Source organism: Phoxinus phoxinus (genome assembly GCF_949152265.1).
Source record: "Phoxinus phoxinus genome assembly, chromosome: 5".
Lineage (NCBI taxonomy): Eukaryota > Metazoa > Chordata > Actinopteri > Cypriniformes > Leuciscidae > Phoxinus > Phoxinus phoxinus.
Window position 1 is genome coordinate 24,186,857 of NC_136880.1, and position 22,664 is coordinate 24,209,520.

General features: G+C 38.0%; 3 protein-coding genes across 5 annotated transcripts in view; 1 reads left to right on the plus strand and 2 right to left on the minus strand.

Annotated features, from left to right (window-relative positions):
* rpp40 (ribonuclease P/MRP 40 subunit) overlaps positions 1–22,664 on the plus strand; it is a 114,821-nt gene that overhangs the window by 52,750 nt on the left and 39,407 nt on the right. The window lies entirely within an intron of this gene.
* Positions 11–7,081, minus strand: riok1 (RIO kinase 1 (yeast)). 2 transcript variants are annotated; one of them, XM_079612316.1, is made up of 18 exons: positions 7,009–7,081; positions 6,818–6,908; positions 6,298–6,517; positions 6,053–6,143; positions 5,843–5,912; positions 5,492–5,534; positions 5,302–5,394; positions 5,025–5,137; positions 4,849–4,929; positions 4,674–4,760; positions 3,317–3,454; positions 3,129–3,232; positions 2,934–3,040; positions 2,723–2,788; positions 951–1,070; positions 813–866; positions 376–543; positions 11–295 (listed from the first exon to the last, which is right to left on the minus strand). In XM_079612316.1, the coding sequence occupies exons 2-18, from the start codon at positions 6,865–6,867 to the stop codon at positions 191–193; spliced, it is 1,710 nt and encodes a 569-aa protein (XP_079468442.1). In that variant the 5' UTR covers positions 6,868–6,908; positions 7,009–7,081; the 3' UTR covers positions 11–190. The 2 variants fall into 2 exon arrangements, with proteins under 2 accessions (XP_079468442.1, XP_079468441.1); XM_079612315.1 differs by having other exon boundaries at positions 6,818–7,015.
* rreb1b (ras responsive element binding protein 1b) overlaps positions 7,674–22,664 on the minus strand; it is a 36,051-nt gene continuing 21,060 nt past the window's right edge. For both annotated transcript variants that reach the window (XM_079612314.1, XM_079612313.1), the window contains 9 exons: positions 20,343–20,432; positions 19,977–20,140; positions 15,245–15,389; positions 14,967–15,109; positions 14,660–14,849; positions 11,985–14,571; positions 11,422–11,592; positions 10,403–11,158; positions 7,674–9,705 (listed from right to left, as the gene is read on the minus strand). In XM_079612314.1, coding sequence (XP_079468440.1) covers positions 9,191–9,705; positions 10,403–11,158; positions 11,422–11,592; positions 11,985–14,571; positions 14,660–14,849; positions 14,967–15,109; positions 15,245–15,389; positions 19,977–20,140; positions 20,343–20,432 — 4,761 coding nt within the window. In that variant the 3' untranslated portion in view covers positions 7,674–9,190. The remainder of the gene's footprint in view (positions 9,706–10,402; positions 11,159–11,421; positions 11,593–11,984; positions 14,572–14,659; positions 14,850–14,966; positions 15,110–15,244; positions 15,390–19,976; positions 20,141–20,342; positions 20,433–22,664) is intronic.

Consider the following 22,664-nt stretch of genomic DNA (forward strand, 5'->3'; position numbering starts at 1 on the left):
AAAATAGAAGTTTATTAAAAAGAATACTTTTATTAAACGTTTCAAAAACATTTACATGACACCAGATATTTATAATTGTAAAAGCACTGGCATTTCGTCAGCAGAGTTCCCAGCTTCAGGTCTGGTACCATTAGCCATGCAGCATTTCTGCTGTAAACTCAGTTCACCTTCATCCGAACCGAGTTCATTTTCATTTCTTCTTTTTGACAGCCTTCTCCTTGCGCTTTTTCAAATGCTTTGGAACTTTAGTTTTTCTTTTCTCCCTCTGAGCTTCTTTAACCAATTTCTTTCTTTCCTGAAAGACAGAAATACCAGCTTATTCTTAACCACTGAACACAATTCATCTGTGCGACATTTTCTGTTCCCAGTAGGTACCTTTCTGTCCAGTTGTGCTTCCTCACTGAGGTTGCCAACCTCCTGTGTCTCTTCTCCTTCTGATTTCTCCTCTTCATCATCTTCTTCGTCCTCCTCCTCATCCTCCTCTTCTTCTTCCTCAGAGCTTGAGCCATCATCTTTTGTGGAGTCTTCCAGTATCGACGGTACCTGCCAAAAAAGAAAGAAAAAAGAAATCAGCAACAGCATTTTTAATCTGATTTCTCATTGTCATGACGTTTGAGTTTGGCGACGGCTGTTGTTTATATACTCTGCCTTAATCCTCCCACATGCCATGTTGGCAAAGAAAACTCCAAAGAGAATTATGCAAGACTTAGTGGCTGCATTAATAGCAAAAACAAATCTTGGCCACATAAGATGTCTTAAACCTAACGCTTAATCTTTAATATACCAAATGGTCTTTTTAAAAACAAACTCACCTTTTGCACACCAGAAAGGTCCTTCCTAAGGCCTGTCACTGTCTGGTATAGGATCTGTAATGGAAAAGTATCATTTCAACAACTTTTATCAATTCTCACGCCATTAATCAACTGTTCATTTAGGATGACGAGACGTACATTTTCAGAGTGTGTATCTTCAGAAGAATGCTCCTCCTTTTTCCTCAACATTGTGTCCACATCCCTCTCATAATGGGTGACTTCATTAAGCGTGCGTGGAATATAGGCTCTCTTAAACACCTGTTTTGAATTGAGACATTCACATGCATGTTGTTAGACAGGGTTCCCACACCAATTATTGTCATGACTTTTCCAGTTTCATGATGTAATTTTTTTTTATTTTTTTTTATATATATATAGTGATAGCTAGGAGTTTCCATTTATATGAAACCTTGGAATTCAAACAATGATATTTATTTAACAATGTCAAACATCTCCAGTGCTACCATCAAGACTGGTATTTATATACATTTATTTATATATATCAGGGCTCGACATTAACGCTTGTCGAATTTTACTTGCCCGAACGGACAAGTAGCCCGATCAAAACGTCAACAAACAAAAACAAAACAAAAAATAAAAAACTAACTAGTGACTCACTAAAACGAGAGAATGATTCTGATTTCATTACATTTATTGTAAGTTGCGATCGGTAGTAAATAATAAATGTATTCCTGACGGTAACAAATGAGTGCAGCACACACAAAGACACTCGGTTAACAACATACTGCCGATAAAAAAAAGTTATATTTTTAGCATATATGATACAGTTAAGCAATCTCACACGACGAGTGCTGTTTTCCTGAATACCATCACAATGAAAAATGTGACATTGACAGTTCAATAAACAGTTGAAAAAAGTTGAAAAGTCACTTACATTTTAGATGCAATATTGACTTTTTTTGTTCTGTTTCAACAGCGAAAATACTTCCAAACAAAGATGGCAGCAGAATTATAGAATCGGTTGAGTCAAAGATTCATAAACAACTACCTCATTCTTGAATGACTCAATCATTAAGACGGTCACCTTCCGCCACCTACTGGCGGTTTAGTGTTATGTTTTAGTGTAAATGATTTCATTTGATCAGCCCCACCTAGGCTAACATGGTCTTATTATTCTAATTTATTGATCAAATTTTGGAATTTAAAATGAAAGATGAAGCATACTTTTAATGAAATTTATTAAATATATCAAAGCAGATGAAAATATTGCTTCAGAATAAAATTATTTACACAAATATTTTTTCCCGGACAAGCAACTTTTTTACTCGGACAAGTGAATGAAAGATTTGCACATGAAAAGGCTTAATGCCGAGCCCAGTATGCATGTATATGTATATTTATTTATATACTATTATAGTATTTTTAATATATTGAATGAGCTTTATTTTTTTCATTTGAATTTAGAGTAATTTTATTTATAGTTAATTTATTTATAGACTTAAACCTAAACTTACTTCAGTTATTTGCCAAAGAAACATTTACAATTTTTGTTTGTGTAGTTAAAGTGTACATTTTTCAAGGTAAGTTTTTCTTTGAACATGTACATTTTATTTGTTTTATTTTAATTATTACAACTATTTTTAATTGTTGAAATTAAAAATAACAACATTGGCTTTTTCTCTACACACACTCACAAAGAGCTATATCCAGCCAATCAATTTTTTTAAAGCAGGGCAAAACCAGAAAAAAATTATATTTTCTATTTTACATATTTTAAAAGTAAATCATTTACTACAGAAAGACTTTTCAATTACATTTCCACCCATTTCTATTACTTTTCCAGGCCTGCAAATGCAATTTAAAAATGCACATTTTTTTCCCATGACTATGGAAACTGTGGAAGTAAGGACGGGGAAACAAAATGTTAAGAACTGTTAAAGTAAGTGCACCTCCTCATGAACTTTGTCCTGATTGGATCTATCCTCTGCAGTTCTTTCAGACGATATCTCCATGGCCTGCAGATAAACCACATATTACAGTCAAAATACAACTTAAGATCATCACTACAACACGTATGCACAAATAAATCGAGTTTGATAAGATTATACAATAACCAGTAAATGGGAACGCTGTAAAAGACTAATGATAACAGTAGCTGACCTTGTCCAAGTACTGATTAATGTTGTCACTTGTGATGGAGGGGTCCGTGACAAACTCAAACAGCTCACGTACAGTCATAACTGCTACATTACGTTTTTGGAAGAAGTCTGAGGGAGTAAAAAAAAGTTAATTAGAATCTAAAAATGTTTTTGTTCATATTAATATTAATAATGTATTTGCCATGCACATGCTTACCGTTGACGTTGCTGCAATCTTTGCGAAGAAACTCCAGAGCATGAGGGTGATCGTGCTCAACAGACTGAGAGACGTCAATAATATAAGCCTCTCCGTTATGGTACCTAACACAACCATGTACAACTGAACATCAACGAACATTTCCTGATACTTGGAAACCATGTGTGCATAATATAAAGTCAGCTTACAGAATATTGAACTCGCTAAGGTCAGCGTGGACCAGATGAGCTTCATTGTACATTATTCTCATGTCCTGGATGATCTGCAGGTAGAGTTCCCGGGCTTTGGATTCAGAAAGGACAGCATTCTTCAGTAGAGGGGCAGGCCTGAGAAACACACAAACAAGATCACTTGAAAACTAGATCAGAATGATCTGTATTTGGAAATCCCATGTTTTGCTATCCAGGGTCAGGTAATCCATCTAACTTTTGTGCCGGTTTTTCAAAGCAAAATTGGATTAGATCACCCTGATCAAGATACACATTTCTTTTTTTTCTTTTTTTTTTTACTATTGATTACTATTGCTCTTAATGGGATCACATATCACAATGTAGGCTACTAGCAATGTAAAAAAACAACAGGTAGAATAGTCAATGTGGGGTCACTTTAGGTGTTTTTATTTGAAGGGAAAGAACAGCACAGCAAAACAATCCAAACATCCCCTTCCATTTTAAATTTCCTCTAACCAGTCAGACCCTTTACGGAGCCCTTAAAGAGACATGCTGATGGAAAAATGCTAGATTTGAGTTTTTTTTAAACATTTTTGCAATGCATTCACCCAAGAAACTGAGTTCGCTTGCAAAGACCTGAGAAGTTTTACAATCATATGCAAAGTTTCTTGGCGGAATGCAAAACATTTCTAGTAATAATTTTTCCTCCCATCACCAAGTCCCTTAAGGGGCTCCATAGCCTCTCATCTGACCCTGACAAATTAATAAATATACAAAACAAATATACATGCAATTGTTAGAAACTATTTTTGACTGGTTCATCTTTGATGATTGTGTCAACATAGTTTATAAACAGTGATAAAAAAAAATAAAAAAAATGAAAATAAAGTATTTTAGTTTATATAAACAGCTGTTTGGGGATTTATTTATGGCACCAAAATCTCTTTTCTATTTTACTGTAGGCTACTGAAAGGCTTAATAGTTAGCCTAATGTCTACTTTACTTATTACTTCAAAAGGTAAACTAATCAAGAGCTAAATAAATAAATAAAAAATGTATGTGTATATATTACATGATAGAAATGTTGTATTTTTTTTAAATTTTTGTTCCTGAAATCCACCCTTCTGCTGGGATCAGCAAAAGTATTTGGATCAAAGGTATCCCATTCTTACTAAAAATGTTTTTCGAAGATCCAGATCAAAACCAAGATTCGATTTTGTGACCCAATCCTTTTTTTCTTCTGAACAACTCACTCAAGATTTGACCCAATCCAATCAGATAACTTTTGAACAACTGGGCCCTGGAGAATCATCTAAGAAAAGTTGAAAACCTTGAAATAATATTAGTATTGGTGTATCTGTAAATGCCTACATACATGTCATCTCGACCGATGAAGCTCATGACGAGGACGTGGCTCCGCAACATGATGGGCTCTGGACTTGGAATCTGTGCAGTCTGTAGTCTTGATGTAAATGCATTCACATCAGTGTTAAAAGCCAACATCATAAAATAGGTTCATGAAAGAAAAGAAAATGCATAATAATGCTCACCTGATCAAGTTTCTCATTTCCTTCTCAGCCCAAGTGCGCACCATTTTTCTAGGATTGCCCTTGCAATAGCCATGGCGGAACCTAAAATGTATTTCAACATAGAAATGTACTTGTCAATGGCACACATCAAGGCAGCTAAACAGGACTAAAGGCCTGAAAAAAGATATAGGTCTCACCTGAACTCCCCGCTGACATATTTATCTCTGTCTTTGAATAGCAGAATTGACGTTTTGTATATTTTAATGGCTCTGCTTTCTCCTTTAACAGTAGTTGCATGATAGACATTTGCCTGCATTACAAAATGCAGAAGAGAAATAAAAAAAGAAAAAAAGAATGGCACAAGAAAACAACAACATTAACATTAGTTCTTAGTAAAATGACTGACACAGACACAACAACCCAAGTGTATCAAATAATGCAATACATCATTTTATTCCATTCAGACAAACTTGCCTCTTTGCCTGTGCTGATACAGCCATTGATCTCTGAAATGACGCCTCTGCTGAGCATTTTGAACAGAATCATGCGTGTACGGGGGTCCAAAACCTGTGGGGTCACATAAATATATCACACTGAATAGTGCATCAATTACAAAACTGGAGTTCAAGTGAAATCACCACATATGAAGCTGGAGCACACATACCTGTTCAACAGTAGCTCTGTCTGATTTGTCCTTTACTCGAAAACTGCAAAAATGTAAGCGATTCTTAAGATTTAAAAACTTGAATGGAAATCATATCCGAGATAGTGTTATGATTGTTAACAAAAGTCAAGCTAAAACTATTAAAAGTTGTTTGTTCATTTAAATAAAGCTGAGATAAAATATAAACATTAGATGAAAAACTGAAATACTTAAACTACAATAAAAAATGTATTTAAGCAAAATAGAAATATATAAAACAACAACAACAACTGAAAATATAATAATAAAGGCCAATTTTAAATATTAATAAACACTATAATAGTACATCTGAGGTTGGTTAGGATTACATACGTGTCTGCTTCTCTCTGCTTTTGCATCAAAGTGACTTTATTGGTCACAGAATCAGCATATCTCAGTTTATCTGTAAAACAGAGACTTAATTCAAACAGAGAATAAATATGAATGTATTTTTTACTGTAGACGATACATCTGTAGTACACACATATAGCTTTTCTCTCATTTTCCTCAATTAATTTGTAGTTAAATTAATAAAAAGCTTACCGAGGTTAATTTTGTTTTCATATTTCCGCAAGACCTTGTCTGATGGAGTGGACATTTTAGTGGACTTATTATTAGAACTTTGACGGTTAGCCTGGTGGGGGGAAAAAACAGAGAACATGCAAATAATGCAACAATACAGTAATTTAATAGTAACAAATTCCTAGAAACACCAGGTTTGTCGTCAACAATGGGATTCTTTGGCCTTGTGATGTGCGGCCATAATCCTTCATAAATGAAACACTTACCTGTGGATTACTCCCAGTTCTCATTGCGGTGTAGCGCTTAGTAAAGTCTCTTCCTCCTGAATCATTCCAATCCCATTCATCGTCCTCTTCATCATCATCATCATAGTCGTAGTCCTCCTCATTGTCACCTTGCGTGTCATTTTCAAAGGATTGTAAAGTAACTTCATCGAGTCGGTTCTCCAGCGAGGGCTTGTCAGGGACGCGACTGATTCCAGACTCACTGTGAAATACCACACATTGCCTCCACGTTACCAAAGCAGACACATTAATTACAGTTTGAACCTCTGAAAGATGATACCCGTTTCAAAGCTTAACAAAACAACATGACGCAATAAACATACGACAAAATGATATACTATTTTGTTAATATATGATCAATTATTGTAGCATTCACTGCTGTCGTCTAAATCATTATCACAATATATACACATATTATTAATTGTTTTTCCGCGATCATGATACCCTGTTATGACTGTGTTATAATCTGTCTCTATCAATTGAGGTGAATCAAGTTCCAAACCTTCCCGTTTCGTTAGCGTCATCAAACTGCCCTGGTACAACCTGATCCATCGCGATGGAAAATTCGTCTAAATCCTTGAAATATATCTCAACTAAAAAGGAAATGTAAGGGAGTTGACCAACTATTATCAATACACGCTTATCGCTTACATGCATACAGTACACACGTGACACGCACGCAAGCACACTCACTTCCGGCAACGTGGGTAAGGGTGCTGAGAAGGCTCAAAGAGAGAAACAGTGACGCCAAAATTACACTAAAGTCTTTGTTGATTAACTATTGTACTTGTTGTATACTTATAGTATTATTGTAGATATGGGATGTTGCCAGGGTGTTTTGGTTGATTTCTAGAGCATTGCCAAGCAATCAGAAATTAACCAAAAATTGAAAGAAAAATGTATTAACATGTAGAGTACCTAACACTGTTATTTATTGGGCCCAGTCACATTACTGAAATAAAACTAAATGTGGAAACTTTTTGACTGTTTTAAGTTTTAATTGAGAAAAAAAAAATGTTGACAACTTAATTTCTAACTCTTTCTTAGTGTACATTTAGCCTATTGATTGGATGATTTATTTGCTTTACATGGTTGAAAAAGCAAAATGAACAAGTTGCCTACATCTGAATTGATCTGACAGATACTTGCAATCCATCTGACAAACATGATCACTGATAATGACGACATTACAATTTCTTGCAGAAAAGGTTTGGTACAATGAAGCCTATCCATACTGTGAGCACTCTTAACTGTGTAGTTAACAGATCTTAAGTTTTATAAATCAGATAGATTACATAGATAAATGCGGATTTCAAAAAGCCCCTGAGAAAGAGAATAACTGAGAAATTCCAATTAGATTAACATGCAAAATCAATATTTTTATAATTATAAAGTCAAACCCATCGAATCATACATTATGTTTCAATCATCTCAAATAAACGTATAGTTGAATTGGTTGAAGGTTTCATTAGCGGACAAACAAAAAGACACAAAAGATGCAATTATGCAAAGCTTCCTAATGTACAAAGTATCCAAAAATGTAGAGAACCTCACAATCTCAAAGAAGTTCAACAACATTCATCTTTTTGATTCTCCTCGCTGCACAAATTGGATTCTACATGGCTTTTCAAAATTACAACCACATGTTTTAGACTGATCAATAAATACCTGCATAAAATGTTCAGTGTTTTCTGTCCATATAGCTGTGCACACCCTCATATGCACTTGTACAAATTTACAAGTACAAAAATCTTTACGCACACACAAAGAAATAAAAAAGAAAATGTGTTTCAACAAATATAAAGACCAGTTATTTTACAATGTTTCTTAAGTTGGCTTTAAATCCAAAGGCTTGCAGCTGTCAAAATGAATAAAAACATACTTGTAAATATTTTGAATCTCACATGACGTGTTGTGTGGGCATCAGGCCTTATCAAAGTCACTCTATTGCAAATACTAGTACTAGTGTAAAACTATATGAATTTGTTTTCGTTTTTACATTCTTTAACAAATATTGAATAAAGAAGTTTGATTTTTAGTGTGAACACCAGTGTTGAAGTCAAAGTGAATCCTACGGAGTTCCAGTACAAACACAAAATCCAAAAAGGCAAACACAAATCACACTTTAAAGATACATAAAATGTACTCATTTGATACATACTGTGTGATTCTCAGAAGCACTCTCCTCTCGGACTCACAGGCCTTACAACATAATACTTCACACTCTTAGCCACCAGAAGGCGCTGCTTCAAGACTTCCAGCCATTTATACACGTTGTCTGCATCATTTGTCAATGAGGCTCAAAGATGGAGGATAATAAACATAGAATAGGCAAATATTGCCAAAAAAACTGATTGGCCGATGATCACCCAAAATAAAAATTACAGAGCTAAACAGCAATTTCATCCAAAATGTATTCAGCCAATCTTGACAATGAAAATAAGTCAGGCACTTCAGCTCTTCAATTCCACAAGAAAAAAAGAAAAGAAATCAAACAAATTCCATACAGATACTAAAAACATACAGAAATTGACTTAAGAATAATACATTTTAATGCTGATACATAAATCTTCTGTTCATCATACAAATGCTTCTAATTGATTGATATAAAGGTTTTATATGATTCATTAAAAATCATATAAATAGGATTAAAATTGCTACCGTCCATTTGTGTATATCCAGATTTTTAGAAAGAAAAAAAGCATTAAGGCGTCAAGAGAAGAGTCACTGTGCTTCAGAAACTGTTCTCCAGTCTTCATCTTTCATGCATACTGTATTATAAGACACATATCAGCAAAGGCCAGGCTTTGTAACTCCTAGTGTTCGTGGAAGCTTCATAAACTATGGCACAAAATCAACACAGTGAATTTTCTCTTCACTGAACAGGCGTCTCTGTCATTTCCTGAGCCGCTGTACAGATATGGACACTGATTTTTGCAGGTTCTGGGTCACAGCCTGATTGGGCCTCTACTGAGACAACCAATGGTTCCTCAGTTTGATGCTCCCCTGGTTCAGCCCCATCAGGCTGAGGTTCTTTGGGAGGTTCTTCAGAAGAATTTATCTCCATAGATGTATCTTCAGGGGGATGCTTCTCTTTAAGGTCCTCCATGTGTCCATCACTCTCTTCTTTTTGGGACACTCCTGCTTTCTCACATTCATTCTCACTCTGGATTGGAGCTGTTGCTTCACTTTCACTTTCAGATGAACACCTGATCTCTTTTCCCTCCAGCACTCCGCCGTCATCTCTTGCTCCATCCATTTCTTCGTTCATTTCTGCTTCATCGGTTTCTTTTTCATCCGTGGGTTTCTGGTGGACACGCTGGTGCCTCACCAGACTGTGCTTCAGGGTGAAGGTACGATGGCAGGTTTGGCACTTATAAGGTCGCTCGCCTATAACAAAAAGGTAATTTTATGTGAAAGGTACATTGAAAGGTATAATTGGCAAGTATGGCAAATAACAACAAGGCTATGTTCACGCTGCTTAGTGCTCAATTCTGATTTATTGCAGATCAGATTTTTTTTGTTTGGCTGTTACTTTTTTTTTTTTAATGCAGCCAATATCAGATTGGAGTGTGAACAAAATAATAAAGTTGGCCCTCAGGATTTTCTTTAATAGAGCTTTCAACATAATACTTTTGAGTTTTAATACCTCACTGTCCCCAACTGACCACCCACTGTCCTGCAAAGTTTAGCTCCAACCCCAATTAAACACACCTGAACCAGCTAATCAAGGTATTACTAGGCATACTAGAAACTTCCAGGTAGTTGTGTTGAGGCAAGTTGTAGCTAAACTCTGCAGAACAGTGGCCCTCCAGGACAGAGTTTGGACACCCTTGATCTAGAGTGATATAAAAGTCCCACCAATTCCGATTGGACTGTTCAGACTGACGTCGGATTGCAAAACATCAGACCTGTATCTGATTTCGGACTACATATGGAAGTGGCTTAAATCAAAATGAAAAAGATCAGATTCCATGTGGTTTGTACTGTTTACACTGACACCTCTGAGTTGCAAAACTCTGTGCCCTAAAGTTTTGGCCACTTTTGCCTGCAGTCTAAACATAACCTAAGAAGCTCCAGATCTTACCAGTATGTGAACGCATGTGTCTGGTCAAGTCTTGCAGGCTCCAGAAGCGTTTGCTGCACACAGCACAGATCTTCTTTCTCTTATCGGTTTTGCCTCCGGCTGACTCGCCCTCCTCATCCAAAGCCCTGAGCTCTGAGGAAGTAGCCTCTTCTTCATCATCACTCATATCTTCTCTCTCTTTCTCCTCCTCATCAACTCCACTTTCTACACAGCTGCTGTTCTCATCCTTTTCATCATCTTCTAAATCTGCGTCCTGCACCATCTCTTTTCTGGGCACTGTGATCGGGTTTTGTGAAGCACTTTGACGTCTTCCCTTCTTTCCTCCATCCTCGGGCTGGACCTCCTGATTGTGAGTTTTCTGATGCCGGCTGAGAGTGGCTGCATGGCGGAAGGTCTTTTTGCAAGACGCACAGGTGTGGGGGAACTCGTCGGGAGGAGAAACCGGTTCAGCAGTTATTTTAGGCTGGTTCTGCTCTGCTCCAGAAAGCTTGAAGTCTACAAGCTTGCTAGCAAGGTTTACATCGAGACTATTGTTGCTCTGAGAGTCGTCATCATCATAATCAACTTCTGCTCTCTCAGGGGTTCCCTCAGCTGGCTGTGTTTGGTTTGGATCTGTACTGCTGTCTGTTTGTTCAGTGGCTGATTGTCCTGTTCGTTCTGGTGCTTGTTCTGGGGATGAAGCTTTCTCCTCTTGTTTGACAGAGCTCATATCCGCAATATCTACGGCTGCAGGAGAATCCGTGTCAGATGCACTCTCTACAAATACAAGAAAAGCTTGTTAAGCACTATACACATTTCATTGCTTTCGTTCACACCCTCACAAGTATGTAACAATATTCAATATACAGATTTTGCAAAAAGTCTTGTTGATAAACAAAACAAGGCAACTAAATTATAGTACATTATGAATGGGACATTAACTCTTCATCTCAAAAGTTAAATCAGCACATTTTTAGATACAAATGTTATACACATGAGACCATTTGCGCTACATAATAATATATAACAATGGTACTGACCAAAAGTGCCTGTGCTTCCTCGGGATCCTTCGTCACCCTTAGGTTTGGGTCGAGATCCACTGTTTTGAAGTGCCCGATTAGATACTCCATGTTTGCGGAGCAGGTGGCGCTCACAGTTTGACTTGGTGGAGAAGAATGACTCACACTGAGGACAAGGGTACGGCTTCTGACCTGTGAAATCAAAGCACAAAACTGTAACAATCTTAAGTGAGAAACGAAACATTATCGACTCAGATCCATTGAATAAAAATATAACATAACAACATAACATTCTATAATATAATACTGAACACCTCCAATTGTAGCATGTGTTATCACTCTTTCTGCATTACTGTGAGGATAATCAGGGATCTATTAGTCTGTAATGGTTGAAGAACACTTCCAGCTAAATGGCTCACAAATTAAATAGAGACTACAGAATGTGTTAAATGTACAGTAGTGCACTATTTTCCTAAGAATGGTATTTAGCTCACTGTATTGTAGAATAGTGTAAATAAAAAAAGTAAATAAAGTGCTTTATTTGGCATATGGTCATTATTTCTGAATTGTAAACAGTGTCTCACCTGTGTGTGTTAGCATATGCCTTTGCAATGAGCTGGCCCAGGGGAACAAACGTGGGCAGAACGGGCAGGTCATTTTCTGCACTGAATTGGAGTAGGCGTTCTTCTTTCCTTTGTTCTGTGGAGGTTTCTTTGGCTTGTCCTCGCGTCCTTCCTTTGCCTCCTTATTGACAGGCTGCTTCTCTTTCTCCTCTTTCATTGGCTCTATCTGACTGGGTTGTAAGTAAGGGCTGAATTTATTTGCATCTGTAGTAGCTAGCATTTTCTCTACACTGGGAAACTCGCCACTTGACTCCAGGTCAATGCCACTGCCTGTTGCCAATCTTGGATCACAGAACTCCTCCTGAAATAGTCTCTTCTTGCCTCTCTTTTTTGAGTTATCAGAAGATCCATTTTGAGTGGAATCCAGTTTGGTGGTGCCTAAGTGACCCTTCTTCTCACTTATTGTATTAAAATCCATTGCACTAACACTGTTCTTGTCATCTATTCCTGTTTCGATCAGCACTGGGGTAGCTGACACAGACGAGATGATCTGAGCAATGGAGGCCAGCGGTGCCATTTCAGGAGTACAGGAAATAGAAGATGGTTTTGGTAACAGTGGCTTTAAGCGAGGAAAGGGCTTGGTAAGGTCACTGGATAAAGCTGGGGCCAGGTTAGAAATGGAAACTGGGAGAGCTGCAAGAAGTCCAGGGGTTTTTTCAGCAGTCTTTTCTTTCTTGACATTATGATAATTTAGGGACATGCTCTGAGGAAGTTCTTTCTTCATTATCTTTTTCTCGGGATACTTAGGTATTGAGAGATCAATGGGCTCCATAGAGCAGTCATTAAATAGAGGAGATGTTGTTCCTTCAAGCTTAACATTTGAAGCAATTGTTTTTTGAGATTTGCTAGAGAAATCCAAAGGCTGGTCCTGGTCCTGGTCCTCAACAGGTCCAGAGAAGGGACCTACATTCTGAGGAACAGTGCTGTTAACCAGCCCATTTGAGGTTGGAGGGTTGGCTTGAGCAGTGGCGTCTCCTCCTACCGGTACAAGACTTTTGATGTGTTCTTCAATTTCCCTTTCTGGAACATTTGGGTGGTGCTTAAGCAAGTGGTGAATGCAGTTCCTTTTAGCGAGAAATGCCACCCCACATTGCCTACACTCAAATGGCTTCCGTTGACATCCATTGTGTGTTCGCAGATGAATCTGAAGGGCTCGGTAGGTCTTAAGGTCCTCCCCACAATATCGACAAGATGTGCTACCAGCCGCATCAAGGAGGTCTAATGTGGTGCCTCCAATGACACCGCTTACGCTAGAGGAGGTGGTTACATATTCTATGTTTTTCTCTATGTCTTTGCGTGTGTTCTTCATGTGTTTCTTGCGCAGATGACGCTCACAGTTGGCCTTCACAGTGAAAGGGTAGTGACAGAGGCGACATACGTATGGCCGCTCACCGCTGTGCGTTCTGAGATGTCGAATCAGCGTCGCTTTGTCAGGAGCGGCATAGCTACAAATGGTGCACTGATACGGTGAAGCTCCCAGGTGGTGACGCATATGAGCCTGAAGGCCACCTAAGAAGGAAAATACTTCTTTGCAGAACCGACAAGGGTACTCAGCCTTGGCTGTTTTCTTTCCCACGACTCTTGATTCCTTCTCTTTGCTGTCAAACTCTTCTTGCTTTCCAGTTTCATATGAGATAATTGTGGTTCCTATGATATCTGACCCCAGTTGAGTAGTCTCCCAATTTGTGGGAGAGGACGAGGTTGAGGATGAAGAGGAGGCTGACGATTGTCTGGTAGTTCTCACTTGTTGGCCTGTTTGAGGTGGAAGGCTAGGACTGATGTTACCCGATGAGGCCTGTTGGGCATTCATGGCGGGTGGAGGGGGTGTGGAGGCACTCATGCTGGATCGAGGAGTAATTAAGGGCTTAGGTTTCAGGGAAGTAATCTGTTTGGGGTCCACCTGTAGAGGACTTCCCAGACCTTTGGGAAGCAGAGACAAAGACATCTGAGGTGGCACTGAAGCTGCGATCTTAAGTATTTGTTCAATGTCCGCCAGCTCCACTGCACCTTGACCACTTATTGGGACAAACATACCACTACTGACGACCCCATGGAGAGGCTGTAGCGACAGCAGGCTGAGGGCGGCATTCTTGTTCATGGCTTGAAGAGAAACGGGCTCCAAAATAGAGATGCCGAGACTGCTACTGCTTTCTTGAGGTAGATTTGAGGTAGGCTCAACACGAATGAAGCGAATGCTGTCTAAAACGTCCTGCTGAATTTGCTCTTCTGATTTCTCTGGCTTAGCAAAAGAGGAGTGTTGGAGACCTAGGCACTCCATGAAACCATTCTTCCCATCTGAACTGGTACTATCAGCATGTTGTATTAGTTCATTGACCTTCGTGGAATCCATGAAATGGGAGTTGACTTTGGGTGCATCCATAATAGCATATGCGTTTTGTTCCTGAGGTTCAGTGCTGGTGTCTGCGCTACATTTATGTGATTTGTGGAGATCCAAAGACTGCTGAAGAGGGAAGGCCTTGTTGCAGACCTCACAAACAAATTTATGGAACTTGCTAGAGCATCTGCGCAAATTACTCTCACACCAGATCTGAATAAATAAAACAAATCAAAATGATGATCAGTCTTCATCCAAAAAAGAAATAAAGTAATTCTTTCTCATCTAATGAAGTCCTTACCTGTGCAATTTGGGGAAACTTTTGACAGCTGAAGTCAATGAAAGCCAAGTCTCCAAACCCCAGAGGGATGGAGGGGTTATTCTGGATAAAGGGTCGTCCAGAGGGGTCAGTGGGAAGCTGCTTATGAATGACGGCATTATGACGCAGGAGACCACGGTGTGTGCGAAAGGTAATGCAACAAATGTTACACCTAGGATTAGAAGAAACAGTCAGAAACAGTTTTGATTTAACAAAATATAAAGAAATCAGTATTACACTATATAATGTGTTGAGACAACAACAGAAGCAGACAACATCCTTAGCCTACCTTAGTGTAGTGTCAGGATGTGTCTCCATGTGTGATTCCAGATCATATTTACAGATGAATGTCTTAAAGCAGATGGGGCAGTGAAGGAGCTCTTCTTCACTCTTGACAGAATCGTCCTCTCCATGCTTTTGCATCAACATCATCTAAACATAAGACAAAATTTGTTTGCATATAACTTCAAAAGTATGAGCACAATACAATCCAAAAGTTGTTAAAATCTTTTGACAGCATTTATTACTGAAAAATACATGGACTGCAAACAAGAGGTCAAAACTTACCTTTTTAACTGGTGGTTCCTCAGCCTGCTCCGCTTCATCCTCTACACTGGGCTTCCTCTTAGCAGAGAGTCGACGGCGCTTGTTTAGTGGGGAAGAACTGGGGGTAAGAATACTGTTTGCATCCTTTTCATGAATTTTCATGTGCCTGCAGAAATACATAACATTACTTTATTATTAAAACACGTCTGTTGTAAACTTTATTTTGGCATTTGAGATGGTCAGGTAAAATTTTATTATAATTAAGGCTTGCAATAATACAAAGATGTAACCGGTTGGGGGGAAATGCAATGATATGGCCACCAGAGGTCAGAGGTAATGTGTGAAGGAAAAGTGCTGGGAGTCGCATTACGGCATGCTGGAACGTGCGCACCCCTCACCCTCCTACACTTACACAGAAACAAACCCACCTTTCAGGTTCGACCAGATACAAGGCCCCTGATGCTTATGTGCAGCTGCGTTTCATTTAGAATGGTTGTCCGAATATGTGTATAGAGCATATAGTATATACATTGTGCACATTTTCAAATGAAATGTGCTTTTATTGCATTATGGTGTGCAGAGTTTATGGTCATGCACTCTGAGTGTATGTAACTGGAAAGGGAGGATAAATGTCAGCAGACCCATTGGTAAGAATCTTGTTTTACATTCTACAGCCAAAGATATTAATAGAAGAGAGGCAGAGTGATGGTCACCCACATGTAGACCCAACCCTGACAGCCTGAATCCTGTTCCATCTCATGTCTCTGGCCTCACTTACTTCCAGCAGAAAACCATGTTGATGTACCACACAAATTAAAACAGTATCAGCATGATAATGATAATCATGCAACCATAATTCCAGCTCTTGCAATTTCTTGTCACATAACACTTAATCACGGTGTGATTTTATGTTTAAAGTTACTAGTTGATGCAGGACCACTGAGTATTTTTTTCTTCTGAAGTACCTCATCAATATTGCCAGAGGGCAGTGTAGGAAATTCTTTTAAATGTTTTGACATTCTGCCAGGCAATGTTGTTTTTGTTGAGTTATGCAATATATGAAACGATAAGGTTAAAAATGACTTACAAATCCATAATGTGCCATCCAAAAAATATGTTCAGTACCCATCTGCCAGCCCCCTGCCTTTTCCCCCTGTCTTACACACACAAACTTCTTCCACCCCCATCTGGAATGCCTGCATGTCTCAACTGCACAAGGAAGCCCTCTATGCACATCACATTAACACAAACAAAAAGAGTCACAAATCAAACTCTCGACCACAAAGACACTTGAAAAGGAAGTATGGACACAGAAAAATCTTTCCAAATATAAGTGACATAAAAGAAAGACGCTAGTGCAGCCATGAGAATCAGGCCTCTCACATCACATGCAGACATTCCTTCATCCCTCCCGACCCTCCCTCTGAGCCCTCCTCCTCTACCGCAAAACCTACAACTACTTATATTAATGCAGCCTGCAACCTGTGCATTCAGCAACATTTACTTCCATATAAACCATCGAAACACCGCTTTAATAAATTATGTGTTTTATTAGACAGGTGAGCAACTGTTTGGATGCCTTTATCGACAGAAAACAAATTGTTATATAGCTCAACACGGTTAGTCTTATTGTTTGAATCTCTTGTTTTCTTGATTTACCGCGAATAACATGTTTGTCCCCAAAAAGTAAATCAGACAACAATATTATGTCAAATGACTAACAGCAAAATTAGAACGAGCTTTATTTGTAGTAACAGTAATACAGCATTTTCTCTACCATACAATGTTTTAAAATGAATTGCATGACATTTAGCAGCACAGCCATCCAGCTTTTATTAATATGATACAATATCGATCTAGATTACTTGCAGTGTGCAACAAGTGTCTCATAGCAGCCACCAAGCGAACGCACAGAGTAACATTATATTACAACTTTCAACACACTCAAATGTATTTTTAGTATGATTGTTTTGAACAAGTAAAACAGCGCTGCATTACCCCACAATTGTAATTCGTCAGATAAAGTGACCCGTATAAGTAGTAATTCAGCATTTACGGCTGTTTTATTAGAATGAAATAAAATAATGTGAATTTAAGTCATCAAATATTACTGTAACAAAGTTCAAGTTCAAAGCGGAAGGTGGCAGACATTAAACCTAACTTTAATTGTAAAATATGCATAAACAACAGAATGAAAGGAGCGTCAGCGACTGACTGCGGAAACGTAAATGTCCAAGTCGCTCGGCCCGTCCTGCTTAATACCGCAGTAACGTTAATAAAACTTTAATACATTAGCTCAACCATGAACATGATTTCTGCCTGAGTCCCGTCAGATGGTTTTCCATCGGCTGTGGAGGTAAAGATGACAACTCCCATGATTCCACGCTCATTCACAGCGTCATTAAGCTACGCCTTTGTTATTGTTTTGAATAAGCGACCTCTAGTGACAAAACTTACATACTGTGCCTTTAATTGATTATAAGCTTTTCCATTAACTCACCAGAGGTGGAAAGTGACAAATAACATATACAAGCGTTACGTAATTGAGTCGTTTTTTTGTGTACTTTACTTTTTTAAAAAGTTTTTAAAATCTGTCATTTTATACTTTTACTTAAGTACGTTTTGTTTGAAGTATTGTACTTCGCTACTTTTAAAATCATATCCTCCAAAAGGGAGGAAACACAGAACACCATCGCTCCGTGCAGATAATGTCCTGTTTATAACTTAAAGGGATACTTCACAACTGGAAAGATGAATGTGTATTTAAATTGGGTCATGTATGTAGTAGAAATGTGAAATTATTTTAGAAGTTGGTGCCTTCTAGACTGAGAAAAGCCAGAAAATTTCATTTTGGCTCATGTGGATGAAAGACAACAACTCCCAGAATGCACTTGCTTCACTGCCCTACGAGGCCTCGCCTACCGGTTACAGAGGCCAGTATCGGAAGAATTGATACAAATAGGCTACTTGTTGACTCGAAACTGAAAAGACGCCGTTTTATCGTAAATGTCCATGATTCTGTCCGGGCTTTTCCTCCTGACCGCCGGGTGGCTCTCGCTCCTCTGCTGCAGCGGCTGCTCCGGCCGCCTCTGGTTCCTCCATCGCCCGTGGCTGTTCCTCACCGTGTTGCAGCTCGTGCGGGTGGCGATATTTTCCCCCACAGGATTTTCGTCTCTGATTTGCTAGAAGGGCTCTATACTAACCAGACACTAACCCGACCCCTAAACCTACCCATCACACACTCACTCATTCTCTCTCTCTCACACACACACACACACACACACACACACACACACACACACACACACACACACACACACACACACACACACACACACACACACACACACACACACACACACACACACACACACACACACACACACACACACACACACACACTCATTCTCTCTCTCTCTCTCTCTCTCTCTCTCTCTCTCTCTCTCTCTCTCTCTCTCTCTCACACACACACACACACACACACACACACACTAACCCGACCCCTAAACCTACCCATCACACACATATTTCAATCAATGACAACCACATGTAAAGATGACCAGAATAGACTAGCCGACAGCCTGCCATGAACGTGAGATGACGTTTCACGGCCAAATCAAATAACCAATCGGAGGAGAGCCCTTCTAGCCAATTAGAGGCGAAAAAGGCGGTACCTCCCCTACAATCCTGGGGGAAAAAATACCGCGTGCGGGTGGCCACGAGCGCCGGATTCGCGCGCCGGATTTCGGGATGTCCGGGATTCGGCTTTTGGTTTCTGCGGTCGCCATTTATTATGTTTACATACACAGCTTATTTTTTTACAGTCTATGGTTCCCCACCCCCGCTGTTAAAAAAGTTACTCAGTAACTTTTATTCTGAGTAACTTTTAAATGAGATACTTTTTACTTTTTTTACTTGTACTTAAGTAAAATTTCATTGATGTATTGGTACTTTTACTTGAGCATTTTATTTCCACCTCTGCAACTCACAAACCCCTTTCAGTTCTACCACAAGCCCCTCTTAGGAAAATCATGTTCTATGGTCTCATCTCTTTTAAGAAATGTAATGGATTCAATACTAATGAAGATTACCATCATTTTGACTTGTCTTTTCAAAAGAGCAAAAAATGCATTTAGAGCATTTAGAGTAATGCCACTCACAATGAAATGAATGCCAGGCCATATACATACACTAAAATACATTAAGATACATAAAACGTACTGTACAGACTGTTTTGACGTATAGCCACAAGACCTAAACATTATACATTGTGACATGAGACTAGAGGAATGAAGGTGCTGTTAAGTTGTACTGACCTTGTAAAGTTTGTGTTTGTGTAAAATGATATCCAATCTTTTAACTTTGTTGTCATTATGACATAACTCCAGTAACTTTCACATTGTATGCACACTGATCAAAATACCAGAAAAGCACTATTTATATAGAGTATAAACAAGTGTTTCACTTCAAAAATGATGATTTAGACAACGTTAGAATGAAATTATAAACAAAATTTTACAGAATAATTCATTTATGTTCATTAACAAAAATACAAGCTTCACATTTTGGCTTTTAAACCCTGGGAAATGCCTGGCTTATTTCCTTTGTAGGCATATTACTGTAACTTCTTACAGCGTATTACTTTAATCTTTTGTGTATCATCATGAGTTAGAAAAAATGCTAGTCTATACTTATGAAAAAGTGAAACATTTACATTTTTAAAAGCCTCCAAAATCACTGTCTGACCATTTACCTGTGCATGTTTCCATTGGTGGTGAATGTCTGGAAACATATCGAACACTTGTATGGCCTCTCTCCACTGTGAACCAGCATGTGGCGGTCCAGAGAACTGGCCGAGCTCAAAGCCTTCCCACAGATACTGCAGGAGTGGTCAGTTCCCCCACTATCTGTGTTATGCTGGAGGATAAACGAGCCACAGATGTCATTACACTGAGATATAGTCTACATATATATATAATATATAAATAAATGAGTATAAAATATCTTCAGTTTCAGTGAAATTCTGATGATTTTAAAACAAACTAACATGTTAAATCAGATTGCTGTGGTTCAGTAAACAGGTGTACATGTAGGGATGTATTTGTGTAAGAGTACGCACCTGTCTGATATGCATGGTGAGCTGGTGCTGTGTCATGCAGTTTTTGTTACACAGCGGGCAAATGAAGCTTGAGCGATCTTCTTTGACTTCCTGTAGTAGACACACAGACAAGACAAGCTTTACAACATACCTAAGTGGGGTTTTTTGTATCATAAGCTGTGTTTCCAAGATCCAAACGTAAAGAAAATATTTTTAAAGTTCGCAAAAAAACAAATAAATTGTTTATATTTAAATTTATTTCAGTTAATGTTTATTTTAAGTAATGAAAATGTTTTGGGTGTTTTTCATTAACAATAATAATAACCCTGCTACGAAAGTCATTATTTTATTTTATTTTCTATTCCATTTCCGTATATACACATGACTCAAACATTTTCAGGTATTCAAGTCTGTTTGAATATTTCCACTAAATGTATGTATATGTACATATAAAACAGAAAATGACTTGACTAGTCACAATATGATTTCCAAACATATTAGAATTTTTATTTATTGTTTGTACTAGATTTATACTTATTTTGTATTGGTAACACTTTACAATCAGGTTTCATTTGTAAACATTAGTTAACTAACTAACTAACTAACTAACTAACTAACTAAGTAACAGTGAACAATACTTCTACAGCATTTATTCATCTTTATTAACGTTAATCTCAACATTTGCTTACATGTTAAGGTTAAAAGTTGTATATGTACTAACTAACATGAACATGAATATTTGTTATATTAACAAAGGTTAAAAAATACTCCAAAAATATATATTTATCATTGTTAATAGGTGCATTTATTAATTTATGTGTTATAATATATATGTATAAATTTTATATAAAAATATGACTAGATTTCAACAACACTGCAATGTTTAACTGTGCAATCGTACCTAAGGTGTCCCTGTACAGAGCTCTATTCATTTCTAACTATTATACCTCATGAAAATCATAAACCCTGAAAACACATTAATAAGTAATGATGTATTAATCAAGCAAAAATCCAAAATCAAATGAAAAATACAGGTGAAACTTGAAAAATGTGAATACCGTGCAAAAGTAACTCATTTATTTCAGTAATTCAACTTAAAAGGTGAAACTAATATATTATATAGACTCATTACATGCAAAGTGAGATATTTCAAAGCCTTTATTTTTTATCATTTTGATGATTATGGCTTACAGCTTATGAAAACCTTTTCACAATATTCTAATTTTGAATTTGGGGTTTTCATAACCTGTAAGCCATAATCATCAAAATTATAACAAATAAAGGCTTGAAAGATCTCACTTTGCATGTAATGAGTCTATATAATATATTAGTTTCCCCTTTTAAGTTGAATTACTGAAATAAATGAACTTTTGCACGATATTCAAATTTTTCGAGTTTCACCTGTACCTCAACACATGTCACTACCCATGACTCCAAAACCCTAGTGAGATGTTTATTTGTCCCCCAGTGAGAGATAAGCACAATAGGTAAAACAGATGCAGGATATAGCCTGCCTGATGAAGATAGTATGTGTCAGAGCAGCAGGAGCGGTTGTGCGCTCGTGTCACATGGAGTAACAAGTGGTCTTTCCATCTGTTTCTCCAGACAACAGCAGCCCTGGCTGAGGAAGAGCAGCACTAATTCAGTGGGCAGTAGAGCAGCGGTGCAGAGTCACTCTCAGCGTATGGAAATGCAGTTAGGGTTGTAGGAAGGGATACCAGAGGGGGCTGGGAGACTGAAACACCTGTTTTCTCCACAGAGAAGTGTTTCAGTCGAATCCCACACTTTAATTGAAGGCATAAGACAAGCATCGGCTCTCACAAAGGGGGGATTGAGAAAGCGCAAGGACCATTTGTTGCCGCTCATTTAACTGAGTTCATGTAACAGCCACTCTGACTGACTACCAGAGACGGCATGAGGGGGATGAGACAGTCCACTCGTAGTCAATCAGGAAAAATCATAACACTAAATATGGCATCTACAAAAATGAAAGTGTCACCATGCGATTAAAAGAGCCAGTCATGTGTTTTTTCTACTCTAGAACGCGCATGTACATTAGCTGAACCAGCTTGAAAAATATAAAATCACTAAAGAATCAGCTAAAGAAGCAACATTTGAATTGTATTGCTGATTTTAAAATTTGTTATTGAAACTCAATCTTGACAAACAGTCTTAGAGATTTGGTTGCATCCGAAATCACATACTTCCCTACTATATAGTAGGCGAATAGCAGGATGTAAACAGAGTAGTATGTCCAAATTCACAGTAATCATAAAACAGTACCTGGACAACCTACTACTTCTGGATAGAATCGGATGTGCACATCTGATGGAAACTTTAATA